Raw genomic sequence first — 13,765 nt, 5'->3', positions numbered from 1 at the left:
GGCCATGCCATACTCACACCTCCTTTTGGATCCTAGGCTCTATAGATGGGTACTGCTAGGGGGCCATCCTTGGGCCCATCTACCTGCTGTCCCGCTAGCTATCCTGCTTTAGTTCCCATACACCAAACACCATCTTCTGATTCCTCCAAACACATGCAGACCTCAGCAAGGCAGACTTCCTCATTCAGTGAAGCTAGCAATAGTAGACCAATGCTCCATGCCGATTTGGCTTTTCATAGACTGTGGCCACCTATTACTGGCCAGAGCTGCCCTGAGGTAGCCCCTAATGTGTCCATTCATAGGAACAGTAGCCTCCAAGTTAACTCCAAATTTTTCAAAGAACCTGGGAGAAACAGGTGTGTGGTAACAATAGCTATTGCAGGCACCGGTCTGGCAATATGGATTCTGTTGACATTTCAGGTATTCCTAGGACAGAAAGGAGGCTTCTGAGGCTGGAGAGAGTCCACTTGGCCAATTTGAGCTAGGGAACTTCTAGAATACAGGTCCTTCTTTTTCACTGTCCCTGTTAAATTTTCACCTTCATATGGTGAGTCAAATTCATTAAAATCCACTGAAAGCCTACATGTCATGGGCATGCATAAGATTGATTTTATTAATAAAAATGAGAGGTAATCATGATTAGCACTTGCTTTGTGCTAGATACCTTTCAAATGCCCATTATTTTTTTCTAGTTATAAGTATCATCATTTTTTTAGACCTAAAACTCAGCCACACAGAGGTTGTTATTCAAAACATGAACAACAGTTGCTAAGATTCCAAATTCAGTAGGCCAAAACAAAAAATAAAAAACCAAAACCCAAAACAAACCAAAACAAAACAAAACAACAAAAAAACCCACAATACTTTTAACTGACACATGTAACATGCAGACTGGCCCAAAGAATTAGTTTTGACTTAAGTAAACACGATAACCCCAACAAACTATATTTGTGATTTAGCTGATAAACAGAATATACAAAAATCTCAGTTATTATTATAAGGACTAGAAAACTTTTAATGTAATATCATATAACATAGCAATAATTTTTAAAAATTAAAAAATAATTTAGAATAATCAATTTGTATTACAGTTTACAACTCTTGATTAGCACTTAATTTAATGTTTATTTTTTAGAGAGAAAAGGCATGAGAGGGGGAGGAACAGAAAGAGAGAGAGACAGAGGATCTGAAGGCGACTCCAGCTGACAGCAGAGAGCCCAATGAGGGGCTTGAACTCACAAACCACAAGATCATGACCTGAGCTGAAGCTGGATACTTAACTGACTGAGCCACCCAGGCTTTTATAAGAGAATAAGCTGTACTCTGTAGAATATATTGTCATAGAATATAGCTTCAACTATTAATTACATAATGATTTGTACACATAATATATATTTCCATACCAGTGATTACGTATTTTTACTATCGCTCCTAGACAACACCTATTAAAAATTTTAATATGCATATCTGTAGGTCCATCAATTCCAAAATTAATAATTTACAGAAATAAAAGCACTAACATTAGCATTGTTCATAGTGCAAAAAACTGGAAACAAAGAGAATTCTCCTTATATCAGTTAAGATAGAGTAGGTTATGCCAACAATCATAGACAACCCCAAACTGTCAGGGGCTTAACGCTACAAAGTCTTATATCTTATTCATACTACATGACCATGATGGGCTAATGGGGAAACTTTATTTTATGTAATTTTTACTCACGTAGAATGACAGGAGTTTTGTCATCTGTAACATCACAAATTGCTGCAGCAGGAGGAAGAATGTTCTAGAAGGTCTCACACTATTAATCAAATACTCTGGGGGCGCCTGGGTGGCGCAGTCGGTTAAGCGTCCGACTTCAGCCAGGTCACGATCTCGCGGTCCGTGAGTTCGAGCCCCGCGTCGGGCTCTGGGCTGATGGCTCAGAGCCTGGAGCCTGTTTCCGATTCTGTGTCTCCCTCTCTCTCTGCCCCTCGCCCGTTCATGCTCTGTCTCTCTCTGTCCCAAAAATAAATAAACGTTGGAAAAAAAAAAAAAAATTCAAATACTCTGGCACAGAAGTAATTAGTGCGTATCAGTTCTATCTAAACTCCCTTGGCCAGAACTTACAATATAGGCTCACCAAGATGCGAAGGGAAATGTAATCTTTATCTTGTGTGCCTAGAAGGAGAGAAGAAGTAGGTATAGGTGATCATAAAAGTCTCTACCATACTCTAATATATAGCTAAATTATGGTACATCCATGAAATATTACTACAGCCATTTAAAAGAATGAATTGCAGGAGCACCTGGGTGGCTCAGTCAGTTAAGTGACTCTTGATTTCAGCTCAGGTCATGCATGATCTCATAGTTGGTGGGATTGAGCCCTGTGTCAGGCTCTATGCTGACAGTATGGAGGCTGCTTGGGATTCTGTCTCTCCCCCACCCCCTTCTCTGCCCTTCCCCAACTTGTGCTCACTCTGTCTCAAAAATAAATAAACTTTAAAAAAATAATAATAAAAGAATGAATTGGAACTACACCATGCTTTAAAGAGATTGTCATGAGATACTGAGTAAAGAAAGACTCTGAAAAGCATATATAATATTATCCCATTTTTGTAAATTAACCATGACAAGAGAATCCTGTGTGTATGCCTATGTAAAAGTATGTAACTAAATATACTACATTTATTATCTACATCTATCAGTGATTGAAAAAAACAGGAAAGGATTTTTTCCCCCAGGAGAGGGAGATTTGGCAGAGGGCGACCCTGATGTATGTGGAGAGGGGAAGAAAGGGGGAAGACAAAAGCAAAAGGAAAAAAGAAGGCAGTAAGATTTTATGATTATATTTATGTATTGATGTAAAGTATGTATATGCATAGAAATTCAGTTTTCAAAACTATCTTTTCCTTTTAATTATGATTACTTTTATAGGCCTCAAATTATTGATCTATTGAAATTAAATTATCTTTTCAGTTCCCTCCAGCTCTAAACTCTATGATTTCATAACTTAATAATGGTAAGTCCTACCTGTCTCCTGTTTGTCATTTCCTATTTCTAACCCAGAGATGACCTACCACTGATTAAAGTAGATGTACTTCTACAGCCTGTGGACTACTAATTATACTGAATTCAGGTTGCCTAAATTATAAATAATTTATTTCTAACCTTTATATCAACCAAAGCAAGTTGTTCTTTGACATCATTAACTTACATTTACATGAAGGAGGGTTTAAAGAGATAAAATTATGGATATTTTTCTTATGCTAGGTATTAGATATAATCTAAAAGTCTGGAACTTAAAATTTTTAGTCTAAGAAATTTTCCCATCTCTCATCTGGACTATTTCCATAGCTGCAATAACGTCACCCTGTTCCAACTGACCTTTAATGAGCTTTCTAAACACAAAAGTCTTTTTCAATTATAGGGATGGATAGTAGAGTTGGGAGACCTTATAAACACTTGTTATACTTTTGTAAAACTTAAATTTTAAAATACTGTATTTTAAATAATAAAGTCTTATTTTCCTTGTTTAAACTCTATTCAATTTTCCATATCAAAAAGTCCAAGCTTTGGAATATAACATACTACATGAAGACACCATGGTCTGGTTCTCCTACCTACTTTTCAGCTCATCCTTTATATTGCTATTTCTCTTGCCTTAATTTTCCCTTGTCCTTCTTATACACGGGTAGCATTCTTTTTTATGTCCAAAATTCATCTCTTCTAGAAGGTCTTCTCTGAAGCCAAGACACGAAATTATCTTTCACATCTCTGTATCTCTTACGTACTGTTGAATTACTTACATTATAAGTGACTCATTTGTTTACACATTTATATTTGCTGCTGGACATCAAGTCATTGACGGCAGAGATTGTATGTCATATAGATAAATCCAATTATTTGCTTTCAAGTATTGCCACTCAGAAGGATTGGACATGGGAGAATACTCCCTTCTTAAATCACTTTGGTCTTTAAGCTTCATGACCCCTTACACTTCACCTGTCTGTCCTTCTTAGTCTTTGCAGCAACTCCTCTATTGCTTGACTTTTAAATGTTCCAGTATCCCAAGGGTATTAACTCTTCTCTGTAACTACACACTCACTGTCCACAGAAAGAGTGCACACAGTCCTATGCTTTAAATGACATATATATGCCAATGATTACCAAATAATGATCCTTCTGGAGAACTCCAGATTCATTTGTTCAATGATCTATTCAACATCTCCACTTACATATCAAAGATAGCTCAAATATTAAGTAGCCCCCGCCCCCAAATATTACATCAAAACAAAACTTCAAGACCCAACTTTGTACCTTCTTTTTCTCTCACTTCATCCTTATTTCAAGCCAATCTGTCAGCAAATCTTTTTGGTGTTTCCCCTTTTGCAGCAACCTTGGAAGCCCATTGTTAAACATGGCAGAACTAAAAGTTGGAAGTAGCCAGGTTTCCTGAATCACTGCTTGGAGGAATGCTTCTCACTAAATAGGAACATTTATGTTGGAGTTTAGATAAGTGACAAGTTGATGAATGATTAGCCAGAGAAGCTTGTTACCTTAATACACTAGCCTGGTGGCTCAGTTGAGCATCTGACTCTTGATTTTAGCTCAGGTCATGATCTCCCAGTTTGTGGGGTTGAGCCCCAGATAGGGCTCTGCACTGACAGCTTGGAGCCTGCTTAGGATTCTCTCTTTGCCCCTTCCCAACTCATGCGCATGCACTCTCTCAAAATAAACATTTTTTAAAAATAAAATGTTTGAAAATATATAGCTTCAAATACAAAATATCACATTATCAAGACCAATAATCCTCTAAAAAACACTTGCTCCGGAGACTAATTATAAAATTTCAATTAAGATATCAGAAAGCTGAGGAGCATCTGAATGGCTCATTGGGTTAAGTGTCCAACTTCCACTCAGGTCATGATCTCACAGTTGGTTGAGCCCGCATCCAGCTCTGTGCTGACAGCTCAGAGCCTGAAGCCTGTTTCAGATTCTGTGTCTCCCTCTCTCTTTCTGTCCCTTCCCCATTCATACTCTCTCTCTCTCTCAAAAATAAACAAACATTAAAAAATTAAAAAAAAAAATACCACAAAGCTGGAAATCCCCAAACCATTTCCAGTTATCAGAGTATAGTCAAAGGCTTACAAATTGAAGGAGGAACACAATTTCTGTAATGCTACAGCATTTCCATTTTTTCTTGGCACACATAATTCCACACTATGAGGGAATTAGAGTTCTACTACACCAAAATTGTTAGAGACAACTGGAACTATTTTTTATCTACTTGTCAGTTGTTTTGACAGTTTATTTTCACTTCCCTAGTTTATATGAAACTTTTACCTGCTCATCTTTCTCCTCCATTCTCATTCTCAATTTTTACTCCACTAGGAAAATTGAAGCTATGAAACCACAACTTCTACAAACTCCTATCCACTTACCAACATCTTGTGTGATACACTCTTCCATTTCTCTGGTTACTATGGTAGAACTCTCTATTTTCCTGCCTAAGGCCCAGCACTTTCATTTTCCACTAGATTCTATTCATCTTGCCTATCATAGAACATTCTACCAAAAAAAAAAAAAAAAAAAAAAAAAAAAAAAACAGTAAAAAAAGCACTTCCCTCTCTCCTGCATAATCATTTCCCCCCATCCTGAATCCTTCCCTAATTATTAAACATGCTATTAATTCTTAGATCTTTAAAAAAAATCCCTTGATCCACTTCCATTTCTAGTAGCTGCTTCATTTATCTTCTTCCCTCTAAAGTGTAACTTCTTCTGTTTCTTACACTTTTTAAAAAAATGTTATTTTTGAGAGAGAGCACAAGGAGGGGAGGGGCATAGAGAGAGACCAAGGATCCGAAGTGGGCTCTGCGCTGACAGCAGAGAACCTGATGTGCGGTTTGAACTCATAAATCATGAGATCATGACCTGAGCCAAAGTCAGCCGCTTAAACAACTGAGCCACCCAGGCATACTGCTTTTTTTTTTTTTTTTCAATATATGAAGTTTATTGTCAAATTGGTTTCCATACAACACCCAGTGCTCATCCCAAAAGGTGCCCTCCTCAATACCCATCACCCACCCTCCCCTCCCTCCCGCCCCCCATCAACCCTCAGTTTGTTCTCTTAAAGAGTCTCTTATGCTTTGGTTCTCTTCCACTCTAACCTCTTTTTTTTTTCCTCCCCGTCCCCCATGGGTTTCTGTTAAGTTTCTCAGGATCCACATAAGAGTGAAACCATATGGTATCTGTCTTTCTCTGTATGGCTTATTTCACTTAGCATCACACTTTCCAGTTCCATCCATGTTGCTACAAAGAGCCATATTTCATTCTTTCTCATTGCCACGTAGTACTCCATTGTGTATATAAACCACAATTTCTTTATCCATTCATCAGTTGATGGACATTAGGCTCTTTCCATAATTTGGCTATTGTTGAGAGTGCTGCTATAAACATTGGGGTACAAGTGCCCCTATGCATCAGTACTCCTGTATCCCTTGGGTAAATTCCTAGCAGTGCTATTGCTGGGTCATAGGGTAGGTCTATTTTTAATTTTTTGAGGAACCTCCACACTATTTTCCACAGTGGCTGCACCAATTTGCATTCCCACCAACAGTGCAAGAGGGTTCCTGTTTCTCCACATCCTCAACAGCATCTATAGTCTCCTGATTTGTTCATTTTGTCCCCTCTGACTGGTGTGAGGTGATATCTGAGTGTGGTTTTGATTTGTATTTCCCTGATGAGGAGCGATGTTGAGCATCTTTTCATGTGCCTGTTGGCCATCTGGATGTCATCTTTAGAGAAGTGTCTATTCATGTTTTCTGCCCATTTCTTCACTGGATTATTTGTTTTTCGGGTGTGGAGTTTGGCAAGCTCTTTATAGATTTTGGATACTAGCCCTTTGTCCGATATGTCATCTGCAAATATCTTCTCCCATTCCATTGGTTGCCTTTTAGTTTTGTTGGTTGTTTCCTTTGCTGTGCAGAAGCTTTTTATCTTCATAAGGTCCCAGTAGTTCATTTTTGCTTTTAATTCCCTTGCCTTTGGGGATGTGTCAAGTAAGAAATTGCTACTTCTTACTCTTTATAGAGATGTTATCTCCACTTCCTCTACTCCCATTCTCTTAACTGTCCCTTTCAATCAAATTCCAGTCACCAAAACTGCCATTCTTAAGATCATCCAGGCTCCACATTAACAACACTTAACCAATTTTACTTTACCTCTGAGCAGTATTTAACACAATTTATCACTCCCTCTTTGTTGAAATACTTTCTTGCTTGACTTCACTATCACTCTTGGCTAATCTTTTGATGGTCTCTTATCATCTCTCTAATCTCCTCTTTTCTAGATACAGTCACACCCATGATTATACATGTTCTCATCCCATTTGATAGCTTTAAATATGCTGTTAACTCCCACCAAATTTATATCACTACCCTAAACTTGTCTCTAAGCCTATTTACCATCCCCTATTTGGATGTCTAACAGGCATTTCAAACCTGACATGTCCAAAACTACATTGCTCAGGCCGAAAATATTAAATTATCCTTGGTTCTTTTTCTTATCACGTCCCAAATCTAATCTTCAAAGCAGATCCAAAAGTTGACCATGTTATTCCTCTACTGCTTTCACCCTTGTTCAAGCCAAATACCATCTCTCATATGCATTATTAAAATAACTTCCTGGGGCACCTGGGTGGCTCAATCAGTTGAGTGTCCAACTCTTGATTTCAGCTCAGGTCATGATCCCAGGGTCATGGGATTGAGCCCCATCTTGGGCTCCATGCTGGGCGTGGAGCCTGCTTAAGATTCTCTCTCTCTTGCTCTGGCCTTCTCCCTCACTTGCTCTAAAATAAAAAAATAAAAAAAAAGTTCCTGTTTTGTTTTAGCCTTTTGTCTTCTTTTCAAAATCTGTTCTCAATATAGTAGTCAGAAAGGTCCTTATGTTAAAACTTGAGTCACATCATAGCTCTTCTTTGCTAAAAAATACTATTAAGTTCACATCTTATTCAGAGTAAAAGCCACAGTTCTTACAGTAGTTACAGCACTACATAAACTGCCCACCCAAACTCCCCATCCTGATAAAGATAGACCTTTTCTCCTTCTACTCTTCCTTTTGCTCATGATTCTCCAGGTATAGTGACCTCTTTGCTGCTTCTCAAATACAGTAGGCACACTTCCACCTCTGGGTCTTTGAACTTCTGTTCCTTGCGCCAGGAATGTACTCCCCAGAGAGCCACAGGCTCACTTGTTAGTCATCAGATCTTCAAATGTTATCTCAGTGAGGCCCACTCTACTTAAAAGTCCAACCTTCTTCATACTCCCTAGTACTCTTCTGTTTTATTTCTCCTAGCAATTACCATTAACAATACACTATCTGTTTTGGTCTTTAAATTTTCTGTCTTGTCTATTTCCCTCACTAACATGTAAGCTCTAGAAAAACAGAGGGTTTCTTTTTCTGTTCTGTTCATTGTCATATCTCCACTATCTAGAACTGTGTTTTGCTCTTAGTGGGCATTCAATAAATATTTGCTTAAAGTAGTAAGTGTTGAATAAATAATGTTATGAAGGCATACTGGTATAGCCTTTTCCCCCCTACAACTAAATAGATAGAGCTATTAGTATAGCTCTAAAGTTTAGTATAGCTAAAAGGTATAGCCTTTTCCCCCCTACAACTAAATAGGTAAAGCTTCTTTAGAATTATGAAACTTCACTAAAATGACCTTAAGATTTTAAAAACAAATATTATCAAAATTATGATAAGCTGTTCAGATGACCTCACAGAATCAATGAAAAGCATTTATTTGCGTTCAAAATATTTTAATAGTAAAGAATAAAGAGTAAATCTCAATGTGTTCCTAGCATTTAATGGATAACTTTACAAATTTGAAAACTTAGCTAAAACAGTTTTCATAAATACAAGAAAAGGTAAAAACAAAATACAATCATATTATTTGAATACAATTACAAGATTTCAGGTAACATGTGGTTATTTCAATTTAGGCCAAAATACACAAATTTTAAAAACCAAATTATTTATGCAAAAATAAAGTCTCAATTTCAGAAACTGTTTGGCTCTTCAGAAAATAAACATTTTTAATTAACTATAAATAAGATGTCATTAGGCTCCTTAATCACACTTATTTTCTGAAATTAAGCAAATAGCTTTTCTGCATCCTTTAGTTTTTTTTTCCTATCCATTTTGGCAATTACAGCCCAACGATCTTCCCTCATTTTCCTCATAGCTCCAAACTTCAGTGTAGATCCAGGGGTTGTTAGAGATGAAGGGGTCTGAATATAAAATAAAATAAAATCATAATATATTGAATTTAAAAAGATAAAGTCCAGCTTTTGAAATTTGCTTTCTGAAGTAAAAATGAAAAGATACCTGTTTTGGTGTTCTGACACAAAGATGAGGAGTTGGTGGATTATTAGTCTTGTACAGTTTTTTCGATGTCTCTTCTTCTGCTACCATGCCCTTAAAGGAAAATACAAAAATATTAATTTGGAGTCTGTCACCACTGATATTTGTTATTAAGATTTTTCCTACATATCACAGAGAGGAGGAGAAAAACGAGGAAGGGAAAAGAGGAAGAAAGGAGGTAAGAGAAGGGAAGAAAGAGGAGAGAATAAAGAAGAAAAACTGAAGACAATGACAAAATAAACCCTCCATCTGTCAAACAGGGACATAGATTTGGATTCTATTAACTATGTTCCTGAAAGGTTATGTGAAATACAAGATGTGTATGAATAGTACTTATTTTGTTATTTCTATTTCAGTTTCAGAGTCTTTATACTACTACCTTTCCTTCCCCTTCCCCCCAGCCCACTTATTCAAACTCACACTTCGGCTTTAGAATAAGCATTTATAATCCTATAAAGCTATAATGTTATCAATTATCAGTTTACGAGTATTGTAATGTCCCTACACAATAGCTAACACGTATTTAGTACTTTATGTTAGAAACTGTTTTAATCACTTTGTGTATTTTAGCTTTAATCCTCACAACAATCTTATGAAGTAGGTATACTATTATTATCCCCATTTTGAGGGTGAAGAATGAAGACACAGAAATATTAAGTAACTTGCCTAAGATTATACAGCTAGTAAGAGGTGGAGCCAGGATTCAAATCCAGGTAGGCTGGTTCCAGAATCCATTCTCTTAATAAATATACTACACAGATTTAGTCAGGCAAGCAATCGGTTTACATTATCTTTTCCTGCTCCTAATGTCACATTTACAGAAGCTTCATGAATAAAAATATTCAAAGAGATTTTCATGAATTCTAAGATTTCAGCAGAATTCAGTAATTCATAAAAAGCTGCCTTTCAGATACACTCAGAAACAGTATGTACCAACTGACCAGCTTAGAAAAGAAAAATTTTTTAAATCATCCTGGAAACTGTTAAAATTTTACTCAGTACATAGCAAACTGATAATTCATTAATGACTGCCCAAATAAAAATAAATTAACCCAATTAAAACAAAACCTTATCTGTCCTTCTAACTCTGTAACGTTCACCTTTTCATGTGCTTGTTGGCCATTTGTATATCCTCTTTGGAGAAATGTCTATTCAAGTCTTTTGTCCATTTTTAAATTGGGCTGTATGGTTTTTGGTGTTGAATTATGGGGGTTCCTTATATATTCTAGATATTAATCCCTTTTCAAATATATGATTTGAAATATTTTCTGCCACCCTCTAGCTTGTCCTTTCACTTTAATAGTGTCCTTGGATGCACAAAAAATTCTTAATTTTGAAGTCAAATTGATCTATTTTCTCTTTTCTTGGCTGTTTTTGATGTCATACCCATTAGGTCCTTGCCAAATTCAATGTCATGAAAATTTTCCCAATATTTTCTTCTAAGAGCTTCATGGTTTTAGCATTAAGTTTAGATCTTTGATACATTTTTACTTAATTTTTATATGTGGTATAAAGTAAGAGTCCAACTTCATTCTTTTGCATCTGGGTATATCCAGTTCTAGCACCATTTGTTTAAAAAAATGTCTTCTCTACCCACTGAATGGTCTTGGCACTCTTGTCAAAAATCAATTGACTATATATGTGAGCATTTATTTCTGGGCTATTTTATTCCACATATATCTGTCCTTATCCTAGTATTAATCCGCTTAAATTACTAGCTTTGTAGAAAATTTGAAAGTTGAGAACTATGAATCCCCCAACATTATCCTTCTTTTTCAAAATTGTTTTAGCTATTTGGGGACCCATGTAGCTCTATATGAATTTTAGTATCAGAAGTAGTTTTGACATCTTAACAATGTTGTCTTCCTATCCATAAGCAGAATTTTCTATTTCTTTAAGTCTTAATTTCTTCCCGCAATGTTTATAGTTTTCATTGTATTTCAGAGTTTCACCTTCTTGGTTAGATTTGTACCTAAATAATAGTAGTAGTAGTAGTAGTAGTAGTGGTAGTAATTTCCTTTTGGATTTTAATCATTACTGGTGTATACACACATAACTGATGTCATGTGTTCTTCTACCCTTCCATGTTGCTGACTTCATTTATTAGCTCTAGTAGCCTTCTTGTGGAGTCTTTGTGATTTTCAATGGATAGGATCATGACATCTGCACATAGCTGTACCCCATACTCCATCCGTATGCCAGCTTTTTAGCTCCCTCCCCCTTTGTCTTTTTTGTCTTGGCTATAACTTCCAGAACAATGTTGACTAGCAGTGGTGAAAATGGATATCCTTGTCTCATTCTTAATCTTACGGGGAAGTTTTCAATCTGTTACCACTGACTATGATGTTAGCTGTGGGTTTTCGTAAGTACTTTTTATCATGCTGAGGAATTTTCCCTTTATTACTAGCTTTGTAAGAGTTTTTAATCATGAAAAAATGTTGGATTTTGTTGAGTGCCTTTTCTATACCAATTGAGATGAATTTTTTCCCTTTGTTCTATTAATGTGATATATTACATTAATTTTCTTATACTGAACCATCCTTGTATTTCTCAGAAAAACCCCACTTGGTCATGGTGAATAGCCCTTGTAATATGATGTGGAATTTGACTAATATCTTGTTGAGGATTTCTACATATACAATCATAAAAGATAATGGTCTTTAATTTTTTTCTAATAATATCTGTATTTTGCTTTGGTATCAAGGTAATGCTGGCCTCAGGGATGAGTTAGCCTGAGTTCTCTAATTTTTTTGAACTTGAGAAGGTTATATCCTCAAATGTTTGATATAATCCATCAATGAAACCATCTGGTCCAAGGCTTTTCTTTGTTGAGAGTTTTTTTATTACTAATTCAAATTCTTTACTTACTGTAGGTAAGTCTGTTGAGATTTTCTATTTCTTCTTGAATCAGTTTAGGTAATTTGTGTTTTGAGGATTTTACCCATTTGTCCATTTCTTCTAGGTTATAAAATTTGTTACCATATAGTCACAGTATTTTTTTTATCTCTGAATAATTAGTAATAATGTACCCACTTTCATTTGATTCAAGTTATTTACATCTTCTTGTTAGTCTAGCCAAAGATGTCAATTTTGTTCAAATAAACAAATTTTGGTTTCATTGATTTTCTCTATTGTTTTCTATTCTCTAATTTGTTTATCTCTCCTTGAATATTTATTATATCCTTCTTTCTGCTAGCTTTGGGTTTAGTTTGTTCTTCTTTTTCTAGTTACATAAAGTGTAAAGTTAAGTTACTGAACTGAGATCTTTCTTAGTAGGAATTTGGGAACTATGCCTTTCCTCTGAGTGTGGTTTTTGCTGTATCACATAAGTTTTGATATATTGTGCTTTCATTTTTATTCATATCTAAGTCTTAATTTCCCTTGTGACGACTTTTCTGATTAGAAGTGTGTTAATTTTCACAAATTTGTGAATTTTCTAATTTTCCTACTCTTACTGATTTCTAATTTCATCCCATTGTAGTCAGAGAAGATACTTTGTATGATGGCTATCTTTTAAAATGTATTGAGACTTGTTTTGTAATCTATATGGCTTATCCTGAAGAATATTCCATGTGCACTTGAAAATGATGTGTATTCTGTTGTTGTTGAGTGTTTTGTATAGATCTGTTAGGCCTATTTGCTTTATTGTGTTTTTCCAGTCCTCCATTTCCTTATTTATCTTCTGATTGTTTTATCCTTTATTGAAGGTGGGGTATTGAAGTATCCAACTATTGATGTAGAACTATTAGTCCCTTCAATTTTGTAAAGACTTTCTTCATGTATCTTGAGGATCTGTTATTAGGTATAAATGTTTAAAACTCTCATATCTTCTTGCTGTACTGAAACTCTTATTAATATAAAATGTCATTCTTTGCCTCTTGCACTTTTTTGATTTAAAACCTATTTTGTTGGATATAAGTATAGCCAGATCTTTTATGGTTACTATTTGCATGGAATATCTTTTTCCACCTTTTGACTTTCAATTTGTGTCTTTTATATATATTTATATATATATATATATAAATTTATATAAGTATAGCCCAGATCTTTTATGGTTACTATTTGCATGGAATATCTTTTTCCACCTTTTGACTTTCAATTTGTGTCTTTGGTTCTAAGATGAGTTTCTTTTAGACAAAACACTAGTTGGATCATTCTTTAAAATTTATTCTGTAAATCTATGTTGATTGGAAAATGTAATCCATTTAAAGTAATTACAATAAAGAGAGACTAACTTCTGCCTATTTGCTGTTTGTTTTCTATATGCCTTATAGGTTTGTTGTTTCTCTCTCATTTGCTCCATCACTGTCTTCTTTTATGGTTAGGTGATTTTTTTTTGTAGTGAAATGTTTCGATTCCCTT

General features: G+C 35.4%; 1 protein-coding gene across 1 annotated transcript in view; it reads right to left on the bottom strand.

The window, feature by feature from the left end:
• Positions 1-8,830: 8,830 nt before the first annotated feature.
• The window catches only part of SYCP1 (synaptonemal complex protein 1), a 116,938-nt gene continuing 112,003 nt past the window's right edge, over positions 8,831-13,765 (bottom strand). The window contains exons 31-32 of the mRNA XM_086717907.1: positions 9,368-9,457; positions 8,831-9,270 (exon numbers count right to left, since the gene is read on the bottom strand). Coding sequence (XP_086574033.1) covers positions 9,133-9,270; positions 9,368-9,457 — 228 coding nt within the window. The 3' untranslated portion in view covers positions 8,831-9,132. The remainder of the gene's footprint in view (positions 9,271-9,367; positions 9,458-13,765) is intronic.

Source organism: Puma concolor, chromosome C1, assembly GCF_028749965.1.
Source record: "Puma concolor isolate L17-30 chromosome C1, mPumCon1.1.hap2, whole genome shotgun sequence".
Lineage (NCBI taxonomy): Eukaryota > Metazoa > Chordata > Mammalia > Carnivora > Felidae > Puma > Puma concolor.
The sequence above is the reverse complement of the archived record's forward strand: the minus strand, read 5'-3'. Positions and strand labels throughout refer to the sequence as shown.